Source organism: Manis pentadactyla, chromosome 4 (genome assembly GCF_030020395.1).
Source record: "Manis pentadactyla isolate mManPen7 chromosome 4, mManPen7.hap1, whole genome shotgun sequence".
Classification (NCBI taxonomy): domain Eukaryota; kingdom Metazoa; phylum Chordata; class Mammalia; order Pholidota; family Manidae; genus Manis; species Manis pentadactyla.
Window position 1 is genome coordinate 79,456,974 of NC_080022.1, and position 26,437 is coordinate 79,483,410.

General features: G+C 35.5%; 1 protein-coding gene across 8 annotated transcripts in view; it reads right to left on the bottom strand.

Annotated features, from left to right (window-relative positions):
- Positions 1-26,437, bottom strand: part of EVI5 (ecotropic viral integration site 5) — a 245,425-nt gene that overhangs the window by 174,744 nt on the left and 44,244 nt on the right. For 7 of the 8 annotated variants that reach the window (XM_057500426.1, XM_057500425.1, XM_057500424.1 and 4 more), the window contains exons 3-5: positions 7,691-7,880; positions 5,932-6,156; positions 5,100-5,174 (exon numbers count right to left, since the gene is read on the bottom strand). In XM_057500426.1, the coding sequence (XP_057356409.1) occupies positions 5,100-5,174; positions 5,932-6,156; positions 7,691-7,880 (490 nt within the window). Of the gene's footprint in view, positions 1-5,099; positions 5,175-5,931; positions 6,157-7,690; positions 7,881-16,240; positions 16,440-26,437 lie in introns of all 8 variants that reach the window. The other variant, XM_036906547.2, reaches the window with a different exon arrangement.

Below are 26,437 nucleotides of genomic sequence, written 5' to 3' on the forward strand. Positions count from 1 at the left end.
GACTAACTGCCTCACTTGTCTAATTCATGAATTCAACCAATATTTAGAGCTAATAGTTCTCTCTCTGGGTATATACTAGGAAAAAAATAAACACAATCTCTACCCTCAAAGAACTTGAACCTTCTAACCGGGGGAGATATATAATACATGGAATTAATTAATTAATTAATATATAGGCTGGTGATGAATGCTGTGGAAATAAAGTAGGGTAACAAAATGCTGGGGAGAGACACTGCTATTTATGTAGGTAAATCAGGGAAAGCCACTTGATGAGGTAATGTGTGAGCAGAATGCTAAAAAAAGCAACAGACCAACTCAGGAAAGCACAGTCCTGGTAGAACAATACAAAGGCCTGGAAATGGAATCATGACTGGCATTCTTAAGGAATAGCAAATAGGGTACTACTAAATTAGAAGCAATGTTACAAGGGGAAGTTAGGTTATGGAAGAACAATACTGGGAACCAAATTACACAGGGTTTCAGAGGCTACTGTAAGGATTTGGACTTTTACCTTATATGAGGGAAGCTTTTTGAAGGTTCTGAGCAGAAAAGATATAGATATGATATATGATATGATATACGATATGATATGATATGGTGTTAATGTTAAAAGAACTTGCAAAATAAGTATTCAAAGAATGAGTAATTGGGGTTTAAAGGTACCAATTTCACATTTTATGTGTAACTCACCAAAAAATTTTATCAAATAAGACAATGAATGTAAATGTTTTGTAAAGAGCTGTACAGATAGATATTCAGAACATTTAGGCAAATAATATTCATCCAAATTATTAAGTCATCTTTCTCAAAATTTTCTAAGGCTCATTCACTTATATCATACTAGTGTGTTTCAAAGGAGGAAACCTCAAAGGATCTCTAGGCATTCTCCTTGCCAAAGACTGCTTCTAATAAGAATATATTTTTTCTGGCTTTGACACAACATGGACAGGAGCCAAGAGTTACACCTGGCAAAACCTGTACTTCCTTCCTTCCTCCCAACACACAGAGCCACAGTTCTGCTTTGGAGATGATCCTTATTAATCCTACCAAGCCCTACAGCCCCACTAATTTATGTCAGTCACTACAAGAAGCCCAATATCCCAGAACTCTCATCCCATGTGGTTCTACTGCTGCCCTGCCCTAATCTAAACCCATTTCCAACCTTCCCCTAAACCTTTTCCACAGCACTTTCTGGAACTCATAATCTGCCATCAACAAAACACTACCTGTACCTTCAATCTCTTTACCTCTTCCTCTAGCTGAAATTGGTTCACTGCTTAGGTGGCTGTTTTCTCTCCCATAGCGAAGAGGTCAGGAGGTAGAGAAGTGTGTGCCCTCCTTGGGCCTCACTACCATCACATTGACTCCCCTTCTCTCAAACACATGTATGCAGATACTACCAATTACTCCTCTTCTCTGCAGCATCTGCAAACCTCCTGGTCACCACCTCCCACTCCCACTCCCCACCAAGCCCTACTCATTTTTATGAGGCTTTATTCCCTGGCCCACCAGATTGTTGACTTCCTTTCCTCCAACAATCCTGGCAGGCAGTTACTAGCTCAAGCTCTAGAGCCATACCACCTAAGGGTCAAATTCCACTTAATAGCTATGTTACCTTCAGCAAATTATTTAACCTCTCTGTTGCTAAGTTTCATCACCTATAAAACTGGTAACAGTACTTATTTCATAGGGTTACAATGAAGACTAATACACATAAAATAGTACAATTATTTAATCTTACAGGCCTTTCGTGCATTTATATCACACTACCTTTTTTCTATTCCCAACTGTCTCCTGTGCTCACTTTACTGCTTACCCTGGTGTATTTATTCACTCACTTAAATCCATAATTATTTTGTCTTTCTCTCTCTGTTACAATTCTAAATGCAAAACTACACCCTTAGATAAATCTAACTCTACAACTACACTCAGGAGCAGAAAGTCACTGGGTAAAATAAAAAACACTTACCCATGCTGGCTTGTCTCACTCTGAATTCAAGAACTACTAATTCAGTGGATCTTTAATGCTGTCTGGTATATTTTACTTTCCTAATTCAATCACTTTCATTCTCCCAGACCTTTCTTCTTTTTAAACTTTCTTCTCTGTCCTCAAGCTTCCAACACCTCCCCACTCAATTCTAAGCTAATAACTTTGTTTGGCATTTAAATTTAAAAAAAAAAATAGAAGCAATTAGAACAGAATTGTCTCTCACCACATCCTACCTGCATCAACCCATTATATAGCCTCTATTCTCTTTCTTTTATCAGCCTGGACCGTTCTTCCTTTCCTGTCTCCTATTTCCAACCTTCCGTTTAACATCTCCACTTGGGTATCTAATAGACTTCTCAAACCACACTCCTGATTTCCTACCCTACCACTGCTTGTCTCAAACTTCCGCTCAAAAAACATGAGTCATCACTGACTCCACTCTCTTTTATTCCACATGTAATTTATCAGTAACTCTTGTCGGCTCTATATTCAAATTATTTCGAGAATCAATCACTTCTGACCATAGACACCTAGTCCAAACCACCATCAGGAGAGTAATCCATTGTCTGGACAACTGCAAGAGCCTCCTCACTGGTCATTAGCTGCTTTCTTTGTACCTCCTTCCCAACAGTCTATTCGCCGTACAGCATGGAGCTGCCAGTGATCCTCTCAAAGCATGTATGAGATCATTTCACTCCACAAAACATTCTACTGACTTCCCATATCCTCATTAAAAGCCAAAATCCTTACAAGATCCTACATGACCTGACCCCTAAATACTTCTCCAACCTCATCTCCCACCACTACCTTCCCCTTTCCATGTTTCCCCCATACTCCTCACGCCAGTCACAGGGGAATGATCAATTCTTTGATTTATAAGAATTTCTTCTGAACATATATTAAAAAAGTTTCACTCCCTCTCTCTACTGCAATTGATTTAGGAACTGGAGGAGGGTTTAAAAATAGGTGATATTTTAAAAAATAAGTTGAAGTGATTGAATAAAAGACCAAAATTAGACAGAAAAAATATTATCATTAGGTCCTTTGCAAAAAGACTGCAACAATGGTCACAAAATGAAAGACTGACAATGAGTGAAATACAAATATGAAGAATAATCACCCGGTTGTTTTACAGTCATTCCTTTGTTAGAAAGAAACCTACACACAAGTTTTAGAGCAATGTGTTGCCACACACTTTCTCTATAATACTGAGTTAATAAGAATCCATGTCTTTTGCAAAGGTCTAATGGGAACAATATCTTCCTAATTTTATAGCACTACTAAGATACACAAAACATATATCCAGCATTTTTAACTATTTTAACATAACATGTACTAAATAAGCTAACTTTGCAAACATTTTTGAATCAGATTCTTTGACTTACCATTCTAAGCTAATGCGTGGGAGGCAATATAGTATAGAGTATAAGAAAAGAAACTCTAAAAACAAAGAAGGGGCTTTTGAATCTGGTTGCACCCCACTTTCTAGCTTGTGGCCCTGGCCTATTAAATGATCATTGTTATGGTAGTATATTAGCTGCCAGTGATAATAATCATTAAGTAAATCAATCACTGAATGAAAAGTGCATGTTACTAACAGCATTGCCTACAGTGTCTTATAGGAAAGTATACTGGTCCTACAGGATTCCTAAAGAGCTAGGTCAGCTGTTCTGAGATTGGTACCTCAAGGAAGTACAAAAACTGCTCTTTAGATGCTCAATAGAAATAACTACTGAAAGGTTATTTTGGAGCAGATATAAACATAAAAGGAATGGAATTGTAAAGAAGTCAGGATTGACAATAGGGATGTTTGAGCTTAACAGTAAAAGGCTTACCAATACTAACCAATTAAAAATAAGGAAAATCACAATTTTGCAAAACAGCTGTATCTCAACATTAACAAATCTAATTTTTTAACTCTGTTTTTATTATTTATAGCCTAATGTCACCTAGAAAAGAACAAATACTCTGCAACAACAACTGGGAGCAATTCTGTTACAAGGCAAAGTAAAAATCAATCGTTTTTATTATAAGCCAGTGTCTCTGACATCAAATTTTTGCTACTCAGAAAAGAATAATGTATATGCCTCACAGTTATAGAGCTTTAAAACTCAGGCAGAACTGTTGAGAAATTGAAGCAAATCACAAGGAAACAGTTTCAGATTCCTCCTCTGCTTTTATCTACCAAGATAAAAGGTCTTGGGGTAAGTCACTGGACATTTATTACATGTCTGTTATATGTGAAACACCCTGCTAGGCTTTTATGTATATTATCTCATGACCCTCACAATGAATCTGAAAGTATATAGTATTACCTAATTAAGGCTCAGAAACGTTAAATAGTCTAGTCCAAGTTCACAGAACTCAGTGCAGAACTCAGATGCATAAATCAGCCTGTAAGACCCAAACCAAGGTATTGCCAAGGTTTTTTTTCAGGCTATATTTTAGTCTGAGACTAAATATAGAGTATGATGGGACTTTCAAAAAACATTTAAACAAGGCTGAAGTGATAACACTATGTGCCATTTCACTTCAAAGCTATGATTGTCTTGTCCCTGACTTGTGAAAACACCCTACCCATACTGACTCCAAAATAAGTCACTGCCAGTGGAAAACTATGTTATACATCTGGGGCAATAAAAATGACTAGCTACCTCTATTTTAGTGCCTTTAACAAGATAAGCATAACAAGCCCTCAGCTTTGTGGTGAACAAAATCCCTGAATAAATTTCCAAACACACTGTACAACATAAGTAAGATTTTCAAAGCAACACTTTAATCATGTGCTCCATGGCTGGGAAAGATTACTCAATACATATTGACATATACATTAAGATTTAAAGTAAATACAGGCTTTAGTAGAGTATTATGGGCCAAATGTAGATACTGAGAAACCGAAATTCATTTAGTGGGGGGGATATTATTGTATATTATTTTTAACATTTTTAATATTTTAAAGTGCAAATTATAAATATCCCTAATTAAGTTATACCTTGCAAAAATATCCAATATCCACTTATACTTAATAGAAACAGGGGTGATATTTAAGTTCTCCAATCCAAATTTAATAAAGAACTTAATTGGACATTTAATACTTGTACTAACTTACCTGCATAAGCAACAATCCAACTATAAAAGCACTTCCTTGACAGTAACCAACCTCACGATCCACTAAGGAATATGCCTAAAAAGTAAAAAATGTTCAAAATACTTTAATATGATACATTAGAGCCATATCTTCTAAAAACCTAAAAACAGTGAGAAGGTGGATTCAAGACACGTTTTAGAAAAGCTCTTGCTTGCTTGCTGTACATTTTATCCTACAACTATTTTAAAGGTAAATGATTTATTACTTAAAATTCTCTTTTGACAATTTCCTAATTAGAAACTGACAGATCTTAAGGACAACAAAATACAGGCATTTGTAGTCAGGAAACTAACAGAACTTAAAAATCATTTAAAATGTATATCTGACAAAGATCAAACTAGAGAGGGTTAAGGTAAAGCACTGGTCAAACTGAAATGGTTTAATAAGAAATCAATTTTCACAGAGGTATCTGGAAGGGAAAGGAACTATGGGAAGGGAAAAGGCAATACTGAAGAAAAATACAGTAACACACACTTGTAAGGACTAGGAGCTCTTAACACTAGCCAAAGCAAACAGAAAAATTTGCATAAAGGCTTTCTCTATGGTATAGTAATTTATAGGTTATTTTATTTTGACCAACTCATACCAAGGAATGTGATAAATTTTCTTTTAAGTTCCAAAATCAGACAGTAATGTAGCATCACAATTAAAGCAGAAATCATGTTAAAGCCAAATTTATTGCCAAAGCAACTGATTTACTGGAGTGAGAGTTCAAGCTTCACTGTGGGAAACATACTAATTTCAACCTTATCAGAATTTATTTCAATTCAAAGAATGAGTAAACTGAACTTACCTTCATTACATTAAATAAAACCTCCTGTCCAAGGCTATCTTTTTCCTTAAAAAAGTTGTGTTCAGGGTAAGTTCTAGCAATATCCCTTCGGATCAATTTTTCACAAGGTGAGGTCATTTTCAGGAGTTCCGAATACTGATCCTTAATTGGCATACTTTGTGCATTGCATAAAAGTTGCCAAACTATTGCTCTAAAGTGGTGGGGTATCCCTTTATGAACAAGTTCCTAAAGGTAAAAAGGTAAAATAAAAAAATTTTAATGAATCATTTAAGTTTCCTATCTCAAAATACAAAGACAACCTATTGGGTGTTGGGATGGAGTGGAAGACTTTATTGATTTTATAATTCACAAAGCTACTTTTACAATAAGACTAGGGAACCTTTCAACCAACATGAAGATTAGCCCTTGAGTATATCCCATTCTGGTCAGGGGGGCTACAATGCCATGGATAAATTCTTTGTCATTTCACTCAGAGTAGGTAGGGCCTCTAAAGAATTTGATAATCTGCAGAACTGTGAATGATAGCACAGTTACCATCATCTTTCAAAGGGCTGTTTTAGGCAAAAAAAAAAAAAAAAGAAGTAAAGGATGTAGAATGTCATTCTGAACTTATAAAATGAGAGAATTTAATTTTCAAAATAATTTCAAGTATATATTTATACAATTAGGAGACCTCTATAACAACTGATATCTACAAATCAAAACTTCCATGGGCACAAATAAATGAAACATATAAAGCAGAGCTTTTTATTATAGCACCTGGCAAGTACTAGAACCTGATTTTTTAAAAATACTCTATTAATCCACACCTTATGTCCTTTGGGATAATAGGAAGAACTTCAACAGAGAATAGGCATACCTTCAGAGATGGGTAAGATTCCTCAAGGGAGGAACAACCTAAGACAGGCACAGTTGCAGGGGGGCCATCAGGTGAGAAATTGGGGATCAACAGAGGTGAGGCTTAGAACCTCACCCCCCCTGTTCTGAGAGAAATCTTCTGCATACGTGGATGTTTTATTGCCCTTGTCTAGCTTGGATTAACACAGTCTGCAGGCACACACCTGATCATCTACATTTGCTCTCTTACAACACTAAACTATGTTTTCTACCTTTATCTTTTATCTACCTACCACTTCAGCATTTTATTAAAAATAATAATAATAAAGAGAGAAATGTGGTATCCACATATAAATCAAGTATAAAAATCAAATGAGTATTCATATTTGAACTGACTGTTTATAGTTCATAATGCATGAGCAAAACCGAAAGCTTCTGTGATGACTGCCCTTGTACTGTTCACCATGTAACTTTTTCACTATGTAAGAATTTGTTCTCCTTGTAAGAACTTGTTCGTTATGCTTCAGAAGACTGGAGACTGACGAAAATTAGGCTTGGGTGGATTAATGATTGTGCATTGAACACTGACTCCCCTATACAGAATTTTATTGTTGTTAACAACCATTTGATCAATAAATATGAGAGATGCCCTCCCAAAAAAAAAAAAAAAAAAAAAAAAGTACACACTTCCAATTGTAAAATAAATAAGTAACCGGGATATAATGTATAGCATAAGGAATTATAGTCAAAATATTGTAACAACTTGGTATGGTGATAGCTGGTATCTAGAATTATCATGTATATAAATGTTGAATCACTGTGTTGTTCACCTGAAACTAATGTAATACTGTGTGTCAACTACCCTTCAATAAAAAATAATTATCTACAAAAAAAAAAAAAAAAAGAGAGAGAATAGGCATACCTTAACTTGCTTTTCCTTCTTTTTGCGCACATCTTCCCATTCGTTGACAATTCTTCCCCAAAGAATCCAAGAATCTTCTTCAAGGTGACTGAGGTTGCTAGAGGCTGATGAACTTGATACAAGTGAGGAGCCACTGTTTCTTCTTGACCCATTTACAGATCTTAAAGACTTACTATCCGTCTCTAACAATCTAAAATATAATTTAAAAATTGCTCAAGTTCTAGTATCACAGTGATACTAGATAAAAGTAATGATGATACCTATAGCTTCACTACAGCAATTTAGGCAGGGTTTTAAAACATGCACAATTTCAGTAAGTTTGGCTGTCATCCATAGAACTGCTGTATTTTTTTATCTAAGCATAGCAATCAAAATTTGATAGTAAATTATGTTAAATATTTTAGTGCTATTAGTCTCACTATAATTTCCCTTCATCTCCACTAAAAATTCAAATCAGAAGAAATGTTCCAGTGAGAAAAGTGGTTGAGAGGGCTTTAGGAAAAAAAAAACTGTGCTTGGAAGAGGTCTAACAAATTTTATGGAAGATTTAATCCTATCATGTTTATACTGTGTCCAGGGCCAAAAGAGTAAGGCAGGGCCACAAAATTAACCAAATTTCTCTCAACTTTTTTTTTTTTTTTTTTTTTGCTTCGTCCATGCAAAATAAATCTGTCCAAACAAAAGGTGTTTTGCTTGGTCCAGTGTTCGTGTAAAAAACAGAATAATTTCTAATATTAAAGCTGCAAGATTTCATTGATTTGTTTATATACACATACATTTGTATATATTTACAATTCTGGATTCTCTTGAAAGATAAAAAGGTTGGGCAAAACCAGTCTCATATTCCCTTCACAGGAACAACAGGGTATAACAGAGAGGCTTCTCTCTTTAGATAAGCAAGGATTTTAATTCAGTCTCCACAGTCCCTACTACCTCCAAACAACTCAGGTCAACTAAAAGCTGTTATTTATCACTGGGCTTTACACTATTAGATGGAGACCTCTTCACTCTTAAGGCTCTGCTGGCCTTTGAGTTTGCAACTCTGTTTTAGGCTTCTTCCTCATTTGTAAAAACATGAGTTAAGATAACTTCAGAGATCAGTTTCATGACTCATCACATCAATTCCATTATTTCTTTCACATATACACAAACTGTAAAAAAAAGGTTGGAAAATGTGGCTTTGTCATTATAAAGATATAAATTATGTCATTCAAATAAAAGTACTAAAAGATCTATTTCTGTATATAACATGGTTACTACTTACTTCCAGTAACTCCTTCAAAAAAGTCATCTGTTTAGTGTAAAAGAAATACTCCTTAAACTAATTTGTGATATACAAAAACTAATAAAGAAAAGAAGCATATGGGTAAAGTCCTATTTAGAAGATTAGAGAAACACCCTTTGTTAGCCAGATTTGTATCTTACCCATGTTTATATCCTGAAAGCATTCAGCTCAGTACAAAGCACATTAAATATTGACTGAACTGAAATAAAATTAGAACCCTCATATTAAAAATATCTTCCAATCCAAGATATGTCATATTTGATAACACAATATATAAACTGAACAAATTCTATCCTTATTCTTGGTATAATTTAGTATATTTTCATGGTAACAATAATTTAAATAATATGTCCCAAGTATTGCTAGAAACAGAAAAAATTTTTAAACAGCCAAATTAAGGTTTAACTACTAGCTATAAATATTTCCTATTTTAAAAAATTACTAATGATGACAGTTTGCTTTAAATACTGTTTTTAACATAATTATGTTTTACAAAATTATTTCAGTAGGTCCATAATATATCTTATGGTAAATTTAGTATATGTTTGTAATTTTATATGATTCTAAACTCTAAGAATTCTAAATGTAATAGTAAACAAACTTTACTGAAATAGCCTGAATCTAAGTTCTTCAGCTCATTTAGTTATTCACTGAATGCTTGCCATATCCCAATAAACTGCATCACTACCATCAATAGAGAAACACGCAGTTTAAAAGAAAATAATGATATTACCCAAGCTAAACATAAATTTGAGATTTCACAGAAGTATAGATGGAAAAGTGTCTACAAAGAAAGCCTTTAGAGAGTCAGAAAGGTCTCAGAAATTATCAAATTGTAATTTTCAGTATAAACAGGTATGCCAAGTGAATTCATGGGTAGGTTAGAGAAAGCAGTTAAGCCATTCACCTTCATAGGAAACTGAAATAAAATATACAAATATACAAAACTGTGAAAAACACTTACAAATGAAATATTCCAAGTAAAGACATCATTTAAAGATATTGTCCCTGATTGAACTCCCATGATATACAAAAATGACTCAAAATAGACAACAGCTATGAATATAACCATTAAAACTATAAAACTCCTTGGAAAAAAAGAAAAGAAAAGAAAAAGTCTTAACAACCTTGAATAGGCAAAATTTGTTAATGGACACAAGGAAACACTAACTATAAAAAAAAATTTATTAAAAAACAAACTAATCAGTAGATGAATGGATAAAGAAGATGTGGTACATATACACAATGGAATATTATTCAGCCATAAGAAGAAAACAAATCCTACCATTTGCAACAACATGGATGGAGCTAGAGGGTATTATGTTCAGCGAAATAAGCCAGGTGGAGAAAGACAAGTACCAAATGATTTCACTCATCTGTGGAGTATAAGAACAAAGAAAAAACTGAAGGAGCAAAACAGCAGCAGTCTCACAGAACCCAAGAATGGACCAACAGTTACCAACAGATTGGGGAGGATGGGTGGGAAGGGCGGGATAAGGGGGGGCGGGAAAGAAAGGGGGCATTATGATGAGCATGTATAATGTGTGTGTGTGGAGGCACGGGGAGGGCTGTACAACACAGAGAAGACAAGTAGTGATTCTACAACATGTTACTACACTGATGGACAATGACTGCAATGGGGAATGTGGGGAGAACTTGGTGATGGGGGGAGTCTAGTAAACATAATGTTCCTCATGTAACTGTAGAGTAATAATACCCAAATAAAAAACAAAAACAAAAACAAAAACACTAAACCACACACACACAAAAAAAACTAGACTTCATCAAACTTAAAAGCTCTGCTCTTCAAAAGATATGAAGAAACTGAAGAGGTAAGCCACAGACTGAGAAAAAATATTCTCAACATACATAGCTGACAAAAGATTAGTACCCAGAATATATGAAGAACTCTTAAAATCAACAATTAAGAAGACAAACATCACATTTTTTAAATGAGTAAGAGATTTAAACTGACACTTTACAAAACAATATAATCAAGTGGCCAATAAGCAATTGAAAAACATTCAACATCTGTAGTCATCAGGGAAATGTAAGTTAAAACCACACTACGTACACATTAGAAGGGCTGCAATTCTCAAGATTGACTTTACCAAGTGCTGCGAGATGGGAACAATTGTAATTCTCATATGCTGATGTCAGAAATATATAATAGTGCAACCACTTTAAAGAACTGTTTGACAATTCTTTACAGACTTAAATACATTTTCCTATGATGCAGTAAGAGAAATGAAAACATGTCCACAAAAAGACTTGCAGTCAAAAGTTCATAGATGCTTTATTCATAATAGCCAACACCCAGGAACAACCCAAATATCCAGAAAAACACATCATCAAATTCTGGTATATTCACTGCTGATACATACAAATATATAAATTGTACTCATCAAAATTTAAAAATATTTTGTACCTCACTGGATGCTATCAAGAAGTAGAAAAGAAAACCCATAGGATGGGAAAAAATATTTGCAATTCGTAAGATTTGTATCTAGAGTATATAAAGAACTTACAACTTTATATTAAAGATAAACAACCCACTTAAAAATAGCAAAGAATCAGAATAGGCATTTCTCCAAGGATATAAAATGGCCAATAAGCAGATGAAAAGATGTTCAACATCACTAATCATTAGGGAAATGCAAATCAAAACCATAATGAGACACTACTTCATAACCACTAGAATGCCTATATTCAAAAACACAAATAACAAGCATTGGTGAAGATATGGAGACATAGGACCCCTAAGACACTACTGATGGTAACGTAAAATGGTAAAACCACTTCAGAAAACATTTGGCAACTCCTCAAATGGTTAAACCTAGACTGTCCATATGAACCAGCAATTTCACTCCTAGATATATATCCAAGAGAAAGGAAAATCTATGTCCACACAAAACTTATACAATGGCTATTCAAGGCAGTATTATTTCTAACAACCAAAAAGTGGGAACAATCCAAATATCCATCAAGTGTTGAATGAATAAAAAACACTGGTACAATATCCATAAAATGGAATATTTTTCAGTTATGAAAAGGGATGAAGTATTTATATATGCTACCACATGGATGAAACTTGAAAACATTAAGTTAAAGAAGCCAGTCAGACAATAAAACGTATTGTATGATTCCATTCATATGAAATAACTAGAATTCAGAACATAGATTAGTTGTCACTGAGGACTGGAATGGGAGGAAGTGGAGCGAAGAGGGATGGGCTGTGACTGCAAACAAATATGCAGTTTCTTGTGGTGATGCTTGCACAATTCTGAATAAATGAAACACCACTGAATGTTTCACAGTATAAATGAGTGAACTGCACGGTATATGAATTATAGCTCAAAAAACTGTGATATAAAGAAGAACACGTAAAATACAACTAGGGCAATAAAAATCCGAAGAGAAGTTTGAGGGGGGTAGAGTTGCTAAAAAGGGCACAAGGGAATTTCCTGAGATCACAGGAATTTTCTAAGATTGAAATTGTCCGTTATGGGCTTGTGGGTTGCAAACAGGTGTATACATTTGTTAAAACTCAAACTGTACACTTAAGAACTGTGCATTTCTCTGATTACAAATAATATATTAACTTTATAAAAATTTATTTAAAAAATAGTCTCAGGTTAATGACACTGAGAGTAGTGAGAATTAGGTGAAAAACTGCTTTTTGTTATTGGAAGTCCTTCACAACTCTTTTAAAAACCATGACTATTACTTTGTAAAGGAATGTTTTTTACATATTAAGTGTCATCTATTTTGTAAAGAAAGGAAGGTATAAACATTTATTTTCAAATGTATTGGTCATTCTAGCAAATTTTAGAATCTTCTAAAGAAAAACGTTAGAATTTATGTTACGGATACAATGAAGTCCTTCTGTCATAGAATTGAAAAATATTTCAGAAGAAGTAATACTTGAATTGGTACTATCAAGTCTCTCCCCACTGAGCTACTTACTTAATCATAGAACGCTGGAAAAGAATTTACATATTGACTCTAGAATGTGTGGTTAGAATCTTATATATTTATATTCCTTTTTTGCTTGAAGAGGTCATGAAACAACTCTGGAAAACTCCTAAACAGGTTGTCACCTAGTTTTAATATAATTAAGGTACTTGCACATGGTAGAGGAGAATGCACACTGCTTGAAAATGTCAACAGTTTCCAAAGACTTGAGCCTGGCAACTAGGAAAATGGTAACACAGTATTATTCATAGGTCCATGGGCTACTGAGAAATCTATTCAAAACTTATTCATGTTTTTCCCCTTCTCAGAGCACATGGCTTCACTGCCTTACATGGATTTATTGCAAAAAGGAAATCACCTTCCAACCCCATCATAATTTCCTTATGACGAATATAGAAAGAAATTTATCTGATTAAAGGTAAAGAATACTGGCCCAACAGGAATACTGTATGCTATAATCAAAGGATTCCCCACAGTTCCTGTGGCCTCCTGACCATTTCTTACCGGCCACTGCTATAAAATATGTCACAAGCCCAAATTTGTTCACCCTTCCAGAATGCTGCCAACATCAGAGGCTGGCTTTCAACTGAGTGAGGAATATATAATCGTCAGTCTCCTAACTAAGCAACTCTAAGTTTCTGTTAGTGTAGCTGCAGCTCTAAGGGCAGCATTCAAAATGGCTGCAGCCCTACATTATCTGAGGTGTGGTGCTAAAACCAATCATCAGTTGGACTTAAGCAATATCAGGGATGGAGAAAGTCTAGGTCTGCTTACTTCCAGAACAAGGAATAGGGAATATGCCAACACACAGACTAGTTTGGGCCTTATCCTGGACTACCTTCACATATCTTTGCTACAGAGAATTATACCTTCTTCTCACCAAGGGGCCGCCTATCTAAGGAAAATGGCAGTGTGGACTTCATGATGGGCTTGAGAAAAAACAGAGTAGCTTTTGTGAGGCAGCACATATTTGATAAACATTAAAGAAAAAGCCTCTCTTTCTACGATACTATGACTGAAAAATACAAAGAAGGAGAGGAAAAAGAATGGGTTCTATTTTTGGCATTTGGAGTTTGAAATACTTGGAGGACATCCATGTAGATAAGCACAGCAGTTGAAAAAAGTTAAGTCTGAAGCTCAGAAGAGGGGTGAAGCCTACAAAAAGAAATCAGGCAATTACAGTAGTCTCTCCTTATCCATGTTTTTCCTTTCCTCAGTTTCAGTTACCCACAATCAACCATATTCTGGAAGCAGATGAACCCTTTCTAACATATCTTCGGATGGTCAATAGCAACGTAATGTTGCATCACAATGCCTGTGTCATTCACTTCACTTCATCTCAACACACAGATAGACATTTTATCATCTAGTCATCACAAGTAGAGGGGTGAATATAGAATAGTAAGATATTCTGACAGAGGGGGAACACATTCACATAACTGTTATATAGCATATTGTTATAATTGTTCTATTTTATTATTGTTTTTAATCTTATGATATCTGATTTACAAATTGAACATTATCAATGGTATGTATGTACAGGAAAAAATAGTATGTGCAGGATTTGGGACTATCCAATTTCAGGCATCCAATGGGGGTGGGGGATTTGCAATGTATCCCACACATAAGGGGGTGGTGGTGGGGCTGCTATATTTGCAAACAGTTGACAATAAACTTTTTGAGTATCCTATTGTATTAAGCATAATACTTTCCTATGGATACCAGAACTAAAAGATCAGGATACAACAGCAACAGGTCAACATGCCATTTGGTAATGTGTAAACTGCTAAGATAATTTACAAAGAGCTAAGAAAGGATCTAAGAAAGCCAAGTAAGAAAATTCTTATATGAGAAAAATTCCTGGAAAGCTAAATACACTGTGGCTTATTGCAGAGGGAGTGACTTTTTAAAACATAGGGATCAAACATCTGTAATGTTACACCAAGAAAAAGAATATGATGTGCTGGGAGAAAGACAGCAACTTGCTAGCTAAAAGCAAGGCAAACCAGTAGCTACAAAGTTACAGGCTTGACTCAGGAGTCACACCCTATCAACACCATCAAGCATAAAAATATCTCAAAGCAAGAGAAACAAAAAGAAAGAATTAAGAGAAAACACAAGGAATTGACACAGAAAACAATTCAGAGACGGCTCAGAAAGGAGGTGCCTGAATGGCAAGGGTCTCTCCAGTTCTGAAAGCACAGGAGCTTTGCTTTTGTTTCTTTAAAATGAAGTCTCAGAAAAAGCTAATAAAAGTCTTGCAGCACTCTCCCAAATATTCTGATCTGAAACTGACTATTTAGAAATTACTTTACACAAACATTCCAGGGCAGACAAGCAGAGCAGACTTTAACTTCTAGGACTGGACATTTGGAAAACTGATGATCTGAAGCTAATCTAAGCTAGTTGCAAGAGAAAGAATAACACAATAAATTCCTTTAATTAATTAATTAATTATATCATAAAATTCCTCAGGAATTCATACAACTGATAAAAACAAAACAATCCTCAATGAAAAAGAAGAGCTTGATTGAAGGTCTAAAGGCCTCCCTGTGATTAACAAAAATTTTTAACATAGAAACTTGAAAATAATGTTTTTTTACTTCCTTAATGTTCATGGTTGTTATAGACAGTATCCTCAGTGGTAGTAAAATTATAAACATAAGGCAAAAAATCAGATCACCTAGATCAGCATTGTCCAACAGAAATACAGTGCAAGCCCCTTATAATTTTAAATGGTGGTTAGTAACCATATTTAAAATAAAAAGAAAGAGTGCAGTTAATTATAATAATTTATTTTTATCAAATATAATCAAAATACTTGTTTGTAATCTATTTTCTTAAATTAATGAAATATTCTTTTTTTTAAAATCAACCCTTTAAAGTCTGTATTGCATTCTTAAAGCACATTACAATTTTGATGAGCCATATTTCATGTGCTCAAATACCACATATGGAGTGGCTACCACATTGGAGAGTACAGACTTAGATGTTGGTAAGATACAAAGATAAACCGATTAAGGTCTCAAAGAGTCCTGCTTGCCCTCTTCAAAAAATAAAATAAAATACATCTACGTTAGTTAAAAGAAGCCATTTCCTCATTCAGGTATCTCACCCCCGAAAATCTGCTAAAAAGCAAAATCTAATTCCAAATAATAGAATGGAAAAGGAAACAAACATGGATGCAATGTCAAACTTTTAAAACACACAAAAAATGACCCATTCAAAATATAAATTAGCAACATTGACCTCCTTAATTAAAATGCATTGCTACCACACTTCAATCTTACCTTCTTAAATTCATCTTTGCCAAAGCCTTTGTATTTTTAAAATGAAAAACATTTAACACATAGAAAAGGAAAAAGCTGTCCCATTTCAACTTTAAGGCTGTCAATTATTAACTTTCATCAAACAGATCTTTGACACTATGAACCATTTCTTCACATCATTTTGGGGTTGCCACATGCACTGGTTTTTAAACAGTGAAAACTGCAATAAAATATGGGAAAGAAAAACAGTTTCTTTATAGAATTTGCTATTTTAACACTTCTTAAATTTTAATTTTCTAAAATACTGCCATTTTTATACTTTCTGAAAGAGAGTTAGTAACATACCTGGAGACTCACGTACACTTGGGGAAGAAAAGGAAAAATCCTAAATGAAAGTATCTCCCCTGTTACAAGTACTAGATATGCCTCATAATTGTTACTTTTAGGTATGTAACTCATATATTTACAATACAAAACACAGAAGTGGTCAAAGGAAATTTAGTTATTATTCTAGCAATTTTTCCTTGGACTTAATAATACACTGGTGGGGTAGTAGAGCAGAACAAGGGGAAGGTGAGCCAGACCTTAGTGTTCTGTTATTTTATTTTTTATTACAGTCAGAGAGATGTGTTTTCCCACCTGGATTGTTTTCCTAAGGCAAAACAAGATGTCACAACATTCACCCAGTCTCCACACATAAATGCTTCCCATAGATTCTGGGTTTCCACAGTTTTTTTTTGAGAGAGACTCAAAATGTAAACTCAAAAAAGTACAAAGCTTTGAGTAATTCTACACAAGAACAAAGGACAACATTCTACTCTTATTTTTTCAAATTCTTACTTATCGAAATCTCTTTTCTAAACATCATTACACAACTCTAGTAATCAGTGTTTGATTGTTAACATATACACCAAGCAGATCTGGTATTCTGGAATAACTTGCGAATTACAAGGAAGAAAGTTCATCTATACCCATACGTCAAAATTTTTAATATAGTGCTTTGTATATTTTAGTTCACAACTATAAAAATAAATTCAGCTTTGGTCACTTACAAACTCAGCACCAAAATTCATCTTTTTGTTTTGTATTTTAAAGCTAAATATGCTTTATTATTATTATATTATTATTATTAATTATTCATTTATTTATTTATTTATTTGTAGAAAATCATTAAACTCATTTTTTTTTAATTTTCATTTTGGTATCATTAATATACAATCACATGAACAACACTGTGGTTACTCGATTCCCCCTACTATCAAGTCCCCATGACATACCTCATTACAGTCACTGTTCATCAGCGTAGTAAGATGCTATAGAGTCATTACTTGTCTTCTCTGTGCTATACTGCCTTCCCTGTGGCCCCCCGTACATTATGTGTGCTAATCATAATGTCCCTTATTCCCCTGATCCCTCCCCAGTCCCTTTCCCTTTGATAACTGTTAGTCCATTCTTGGGTTCTGTGAGTCTGCTGCTGTTTTGTTCATTCAGTTTTTGCTTTGTTCTTATACTCCACAGATGAGTGAAATCATATGGTATTTGTCTTTCTCCACCTGGCTTATTTCACTGAGCATAATATACTATAGCTTCATCCATGTTGTTGCAAATGGTACCAAAATCCATCTTTTGTGCAGACTATTTTCAATGTAAGAACCAATTCAAAACTTACAAATCCTTTATGCCCTTTAACACTATCTGTAAACACTTTATCCTGCCAGTCCTCCCCTAGGTTCACACCCTACTAAGTTTTTCACACAATAACTCTTTTTGTTCTCTTTAGTAGTCCCTGTCATTTTCTTTTCTCTGAAGATCTATTTGCTCAAAACTGCCTTCATAAAACCCAGCAATTCACTCTGCTTTTTCATGACCCTCTTACAAGTTCATCTTATCTAAGAAACTCAGCCAATCTACATATTATATTAGAAGGCTGTCTCCTCTTCAAACCTCAACCAAAATATTTTGCACAAATCTTTCAAATGTAGTAATAAACAAAGAGGCAAAAAGTTATAGCCAATTCACACATAAACATATTAAACCCACATAAAGTCATCATTATATGGAACATCAAGACTTCTACCTTACTTGTCAAATGCTGAGACAAAGAAAACTCTTCAAAAGCACTTTCTAAGAAATCATAATCAGAAAAGGACAATTTCTATCACCAGGTTTGCATGGGCTAAAGCACGGTCCTCTTCTATGTGTCTTATTTGGGTTCAAAATCTCCAATTCCTAAATTCTGTTCCCAGAGAATTTCTTTCATGACTGGTTTTTGTCACCACCTCAATAGGATGACCAAGCCTGAGGACAGGTCTTTTTGAAGCAAAAGTTTCAATAATTACCTCAACAATATGTATTTTTTAAAAGCTGAGCAGAGGTAACATTCAGAATATATTTATATATTGTATTAACTCCTAAATCTAACTGTCAAAAAGCATAAATTTTTCTAATCATATTCAGACTTCTCATGCCAAAAAAAAAATGTAAAACTTTATAAAAAGCATTATTAAATTATTGTCATGATGGAGTAACAGAGACTAGATTTACCTTCTCCCTTGAAACAACAAAAAAAGAAGGGACAAAATATATGAACCATACAAAAATAATGTTTTTGAGACTTTGGACAGTAACTGATTAACAACTGACAGCAATTTCTGAAATGCAGGAGATGAGTGAGGTAAGCCCTATGATGCCCGTTTTCCCTGCCTTGAGAGAGTTTCCAGCATGGGTAGAAAAAATTCACACAGAACCTAGTGCACTCTCTGAATTGAGATAGAGCTGAGGGCCTGAGGAGAGCTCATGGGACAAAGTATCTTAGAGGTAAGACATATACAAACAAGATCTTCAGAGACTGAGGGAGGATACCTGTTAAATATTCAGCTGGAAACTACACAAGGCTAGAGAAAGAAAACACTCAAAAAATTAGATTTAACAGAGGCCACCATGTACACAGAGCCAGGAAGAGTATCTATCCCCCAACATACACACCCAAGTCCAGGTCAACTGGAAAACCTGCTTCAAGGCCCATTGGATAGCACACACAAAAGGGTCTTGCTCTATAGCACTCCTGAGCAAACTCTTTCCAAGTACTTAACTGCACTCCAGAATAAAGCTCAAGGATATTCCTTTTCTTTTTGGTTTCTTTTTTTATTAAGGTATTATTAATATACACTCTTATGAAGGTTTCACATGAAAAAACAATGTAGATACTACATTCACCCATGTTATCATGTCCCTGCCATACCCCATTGCAGTCACTGCCCAACAGTATAGTAAGATGCCGCAGGGTCACTATTTGCCTTCTCTGTGCTACACTGTCTTCCCCATGATCCCCCCATGTATGCCAATCATAATACCCGTCAATCCCCTTCTCCATCCGTCCCCACCTGCCCTCACCCAACTCCCCTTTGGAAACACCTAGTCCCTTCCTGGATGCTGTCAGTCTGTTGCTGTTTGTTCCTTCAGTTTTGCTTTGTTGTTATACTCCAGAAATGAGGGAAATAATTTGGTACTTCTCTTTCTCTGCCTGGCTTATTTCACTGAGCATAATATCCACCAGCCCCATCCATGTTGTTGCAAATGGTAGGCTTTGTTTCTTTCTTATGGCTGAATAGTATTCCATTGTGTATACGTACCACCTCTTCTTTATCCACTCATCTACTGATGGACACTTAGGTTGCTTCCATATCTTGGCTATTGTAAATAGTGCTGCAATAAACATAGGGGTGCATATGTCTTTTTGAATCTGAGAAGTTGTTTTCTTTGGGTAAATTCCTAGGAGTGGAATTCCTGGGTCAAATGGTATTTCTATTTTTAGTTTTTTGAGGAACCTCCATACTGCTTTCTATAATGGTTGAACTAGCTTACATTCCCAACAGCAGTGTAGGAGGGTTCTCCTTTCTCCACATTCTCGCCAACATTTGTTGTTCTTAGTTTTTTCAATACTGCCATCCTAATTGGTGTGAGGTGATATCTTATTGTGGTTTTTATTTGCATTTCTATGATAATTAGTGATGTGGAGCATCTTTTCATGTGCCTGCTGGCCATCTGAATTTCTTCTTTGGAGAACTGTCTGTTCATATCCTCTGCCCATTTCTTAATTAGGTTATATGATTTTTGGGAGTTGAGGCATGCGAGTTCTTTATATATTCTGGATGTTAACCCCTTGTCACATACGTCATTTACAAATATATTCTCCCATACTCTAAGATACCTTTTGGATCTGTTGATAGAATCCTTTGCTGTACAGAAGCTTTTTAGTTTGATGTACTCCCATGTGTTCATTTTGCTTTTGTTTCCCTTGCTTGAGGAGATGCATTCAGAAAACAGTTGCTCATGTTTACGTTCAGGAGATTTTTGCCTATGTTGTCTTCTAAGAGTTAAGAGTTTTATGGTTTCATGACTTGCATCCAGGTCTTTGATCCACTTTGAGTTTACCACTGTGTATACGGTTAGACAATAATCCAGTTTCATTCTCTTGCACGCAGCTGTCCAGTTTTGTCAACACAAGCTGTTGAAGAGGTTGTCATTTCCCCATTGTACATCCAAGGCTCCTTTATCGTGTCTTAATTGACCATATATGCTTGGGTTTATACATGGGCTCTCTAGTCTGTACCATTGGACTATGGGTCTGCTCTTGTACCATTACCAAATTGTCTTGATTACTGTGACTTTGCAATAGAGCTTGAAGTCAGGGAGTGTAATCCCCCCAGCTTTATTCTTCTTTCTCAGGATTGCTTTGGCTATTCGGGGTATTTTGTGGTTACATATAAATTTTAGAACTATTTGCTCTAGTTCGTTGAAGAATACTGTTGGTATTTTCACAAGGGTTGCATTGAATCTCTTGCTTTAGGCAGGGTAGCAATTTTGACAATATTAATTCTTCCTATCCATGAGCATAGGATGTGTTTCCATTTATTAGTTTCTTCTTTAATTTCTTGCATTAGTGTCTTGTAGTTTACAGAGTACACATCTTTCACTTCCTTTGTTGGGTTTATTCCTAGGTATTCTTTTTGATGCAATTGTGAATGGAATTATTTTCCTGATTTCTCTTTCTGCTAGTTCATCATTAGTGTATGAGAATGCAACAGATTTCTGTGTATTAATTTTGTATCCTGCAACATTGCTGAATTCAGATATTAGATCTAGTACTTTTGGAGTAGGTTCTTTAGGGATTTTTATGTACAATATCATGTCATCTGCAAACAGGGACAGTTTAACTTCTTCCTTCCCAATCTGGATGTCTTTTATTTCTCTGTGTTGCCTGATTGCTGTGGCGAGGACCTCCAGAACTATGTTGAATAAAAGTGGAGACAGTGGGCATTCCTGTCTTGTTCCCGATCTTAAAGGAAAGGCTTTCAGCTTCTCACTGTTAAGTATGGTGTTGGCTGTGGGTTTGTCACATATGATCTTTATTAGGTTGAAGTACTTGCCCTCTATACCCATCTTGTTGACAGTTTTTATCATGAATGGATGTTGAATTTGTCAAATGCTTTTTCAGCATCTATGGAGATGATCGTGTGGTTTTTGTCATTCTTTTTGTTGATGTGGTGGATGATGTTGATGGATTTTCGAATGTTGTACCATCCTTGCATCCCTGAGATGAATCCCACTTGATCATGGTGTATGATCCTCTTGATGTATTTTTGAATTCGGTTTGCTAATATTTTGTTGAGTATTTTTGCATCTATGTTCATCAGGGATATTGGAATGCAATTTTCTTTTTTTGTGGTGTCTTTACCTGATTTTGGTATTAGGGTGATGCTGGCTTCATACAATGAGTTTGGAAGTATTCCCTCCTCTTCTACTTTTTGGAAAACTTTAAGGAGAATGGGTATTAAGTCTTCACTAAATGTTTGATAAAATTCAGCAGTGAAGCCATCTGGTGCAAGGGTTTTGTTCTTAGGTAGTTTTTTTATTACTAATTAAGTTTCGTTGCTAGTGATTGGTCTGTATAGATTTTCTGTTTCTTTCTGTATCAGCTTTGGAAGGTTGTATTTTTCTAGAAATCTATCCATTTATTCTAGGTTATCCAGTTCGTTAGCATATAATTTTTCATAGTATTCTCTCATAATTCTTTTAATTTCTCTTGTTTAAGTAGTGGTTTTTCCTTTCTCATTTCTATTTCTGCTTATGTGTGTAGATTCTCTTTTTTTTCTTGATAAGTCTGGCTAGGGGTTTATCTATTTTGTTTATTTTCTCAAAGAACCAGCTCTTGCTTTCATTGATTCTTTCTATTGTTTCATTATTCTCGATTTTATTTATTTCTGTTCTAATCTTTATTATGTCCCTCCTTCTACTGACTTTGGGCCTCATTTTGTTGTTCTTTTTCTAGTTTCATTAATTGTGAGTTTAGACTTTTCAAATGGGATCATTCTTCTTTCCTGAGTTAGGCCTGTATTGCAATATACTTCCCTCTCAGCACGGCCTTCACTGCATCCCACAGATTTTGCAGTGTTGAATTATTGTTGTCATTTGTCTCCATATATTGTTTGGTCTCTGTTTTATTTTCGTCATTGATCCATTGGTTATTTAGGAGCATGTTGTTAAGCCTCCATGCGTTTGTGGGCTTTTTTGTTTTCTTTACATAATTTATTTCTAGTTTTATACCTTTGTGCTTTGAGAAGCTGGTTGGTACAATTTCAATTGTTTTGAATTTACTGAGGTTCTTTTTGTGGTGTAGTATATGATTTATTCTGGAAAATGTTCCATGTGCACTTGAGAAGAATGTGTTTCCTGCTGCTTTTGGGTGTAGAGTTCTGTAGATGTCTGATAGGTCCATCTGTTCTAATGTGTTATTCAATGCCTCTGTCTCCTTACTTATTTTCTGTCTGGTTGATCTGTCCTTTGGAGTGAGTGTTGAAATCTCCTAGAATGTAATGCATTGCATTCTATTTCCCCTTTTAACTCTCTGTTAGTATTTGTTTCCCATACGTAGGTGTTCCTGTGTTGAGTGCATAGATATTTATAATGGTTATATCCTCTTGTTGGATTGATCCCTTCATCATTATGTAATGTCCTTCTTTGTCTCTTGTGACATTCTTTGCTTTAAAGTCTATTTTTTCTGATACAAGTACTGCAACTCCTGCTTTTTTCTCCCTATTAGTTGCATGAAATACCTTTTTCCATACCTTTACTTTTAGTCTGTGTATGTGTTTGGGTTTAAAGTGAGTCTCTTGTAGGCAGCATATAGCTGCATCTTATTTTTTTACCCATTTAGTGACTCTATGTCTTTTGATTGGTGTATTCCAACCATTTACACTTAGGGTGATTATCGATAAGTATGTACTTACTGCCATTGCAGGCTTTAGATTCATGGTTACCCAAGGTTCAAGGTTAACTTCCTTACTATCTAAGAGTCTAACTTAACTCAGTATGCTATTACAAACACAATCTAAAGGTTCTGTTTTATTTTCCCTCCTTTTTTTCCTTCTCCATTCTTTATATATTAGGTATCATATTCTGTACTCTTCATCTATCCCTTTTTATTACATAGTGACAGCTATTTAACCTTAGGAACACTTCCATTTATAGCAGTCCCTCCAAAGTATACTGTGGAGATGGTCTGTGGGAGCTAAATTCTCTCACCTTTTGCTTATCTGGAAATTGTTTAATCCCTCCTTCAGATTTAAATGATAATCTTGCCAGATAAAGTATTCTTCATTGGAAGCCCTTCTGCTTAATTGCATTAAATATATCATGCCACTCCCTTCTGGCCTGGAAGGTTTCTGCTGAGAAGTCTGATGATAACCTGATGGGTTTTCCTTTGTATGTGATCTTTTTTCTCTCTCTGGCTGCTTCTAGTATTCTGTCCTTATCCTTGATCTTTGCCATTTTAATTATTATATGTCTTATTGTTGTCTTCCTTGGGTCCCTTGTGTTGGGAGATCTGTGCACCTCCATGGCCTGAGGGACTATCTCCTTCCCCAAATTGGGGAAGTTTTCAGCAATTACTACCTTAAAGACACTTTCTATCCCTTTTTCTCTTCTTCTTCTGGTACCCCTATAATATGAATATTGTTCCATTTGGATTGGCCACACAGTTCTCTCAGTATTCTTTCATTCCTGGAGACCCTTTTTTCTTTGTGTGCCTCAGCTTCTTAGAAATTAGAGAAGAGGAATTCAATTTCATTTATCGTTTCCTCCACCGTATCTAATCTGTTTTAAATACCCTCCCATTGTGTTCCTCAATGATTAGATCTCCGTCCTAAATTTGTTCCTGAGTTCTTGAATATTTTTCTGTACCTCCAGGAGCATGTTTATGATTTTTATTTTGAAATCTCTTTCAGGAAGATTGATTAGTTCAGTCTCACTTGAACCTTTTTTTGGAGTTGTTGAGATTTTGCTTTGAACCAGGTTTCTTTGACATTTCATATTTGTATGTGGTGCCCTCTACTGCCCAGAAGCTCTAACTCTCTGGAGCTGCTCAGCCCCTGGAGTGATGTCAGGAGTCGTAGGGGTGTGGTATTGGTGCCTGAGGGGAGAAAAGAGCTGTTTCCTGCTTCCTCACTGCTGTGCCTGTCTCCACTGCGAGAACCAGTTGGCTGAACACACAGGTGTATGCCTCTACCCTTTGTTTGTGTAGCTGCTGTGAAGGTGGGGATTCCCTCTTGCTGGTCTAACACCAAAGCAGGGTTTGCTGGTTTGCCAGCCAGTTGCAGGATGGCTGGGAGGATGGCGCAGCAGGCTGCGTATCATGGTGGGGGGCCTTGGAGCTGTGTAGCCAGCCAGGGAGCACCTGAAGATCAAGAAAGTTTCCATCCTGCTGGGCAGAGTGCACCTAGACAATTTTGTCTATCTGTCCTTTCTCCTAAGCAGTAAGCTCTGTGCAATCCTTGCACCTTTAGCAGCCCTCTGACTTTTAGTTATTCTCTTAGACTGCCTGGCCAGATCAGCCGGATATGGATCCCTGTTTTCCACAAGCAGCTAGAATCTCAGTCTCTCCAGGTATTCCACCTGTCTTAGCTTTCTAACTGCACTAATCACCAGAGCACTATGCAATGTAGTTTCATGCTCCCAGAGCAGATCTCCAGGGCTGGGTGTTCAGTAGTCCCAGGCCTGCACTCCCTCCTGGCTCTGTTTCTCTTCCTCCAGCTGGTGAACTGGGGTGGGGAAAGGGCTTGGGTACTGCCAGGTCACAGCTTTGGAATGTTACCCTGTTTCGTGAGGTTTGTTCTTATCTCCAGGTATATGCAGTCTGGCACAGCCTTCTTTCCTGTTGCTCTTTCAGGATTAGTTGTATTAATTATATTTTGAGGTTTTAGGAGGAGGTCTCTGTCTCACCTCTCAAGCCGCCATCTTTAATCCTCTCCAAAGCTCAAGAATATTTATAGGAAAATAGCCACAACCAACAAGGTAAAATTCACTATGCCTGGCATCTAATCAAATATAATCCAGCATGCAAAGAAACAGGAAAATACAACCAATAATGAGAAGAAAAAGCAACTCATCAAAAGCAAACTAGTAGTGATAGAAATGTTAGAACTATCAGACAAGGCCAAGAAAAGTTATTACGACTATTTCTGTATGTTCAAAACTTAAATAGAGACATACTAAAACACTCAACTCTAACTTCTAGAGATGAATTACAATGTGAGAGATGAACAACACACTAGATAAGATTATGACAAATTAGACATAGCAGAAGACAGTATTAGTGAACTTGAATACATATCAATAGAAGTTTTCTAAAAAATGAACACAGTATTAGCTGTGAAATAATTTCAAGTCTCCTATTTGTGTAATTAAAGTCACTGAAGAAAAGAGAAAGGGAAAAAAATTTTTTGAAGTAAAAATGGTTGAAAAGTTTCTTAATTTGAGGAAAACTTATAATTCTACAAGAAGTTCAACAAAACCTAAATGTAAGAGACACGAAGAAAACTACAATGAGAAACCTGGGCATCACATCACTTAAAACCAGGGATAAAGAGAAAATGTTAGAAGTAGACAGAGGAAAAAAAGATACTATATACACAGGAGCAATGGTAAGGATCCATCAGCTTGCCCAATGAAAACAATTTAAGAGAGAAGTCAATGAAACATAAAAGTAACAGAAAAAAACCTGTCAACCTAGAGTTCTGTACTGAGAAAATATCTTTAAAAATCAAAGGCAAATGAAGATGTAAGAGGAGTCCCACAGTAAATGAAATATTAAGGGAAGTTCTTCAGGGAGAAGGAAAATAACATCAGTTGGAAATATAGAGCTAAAGAAAGAATCAAAGA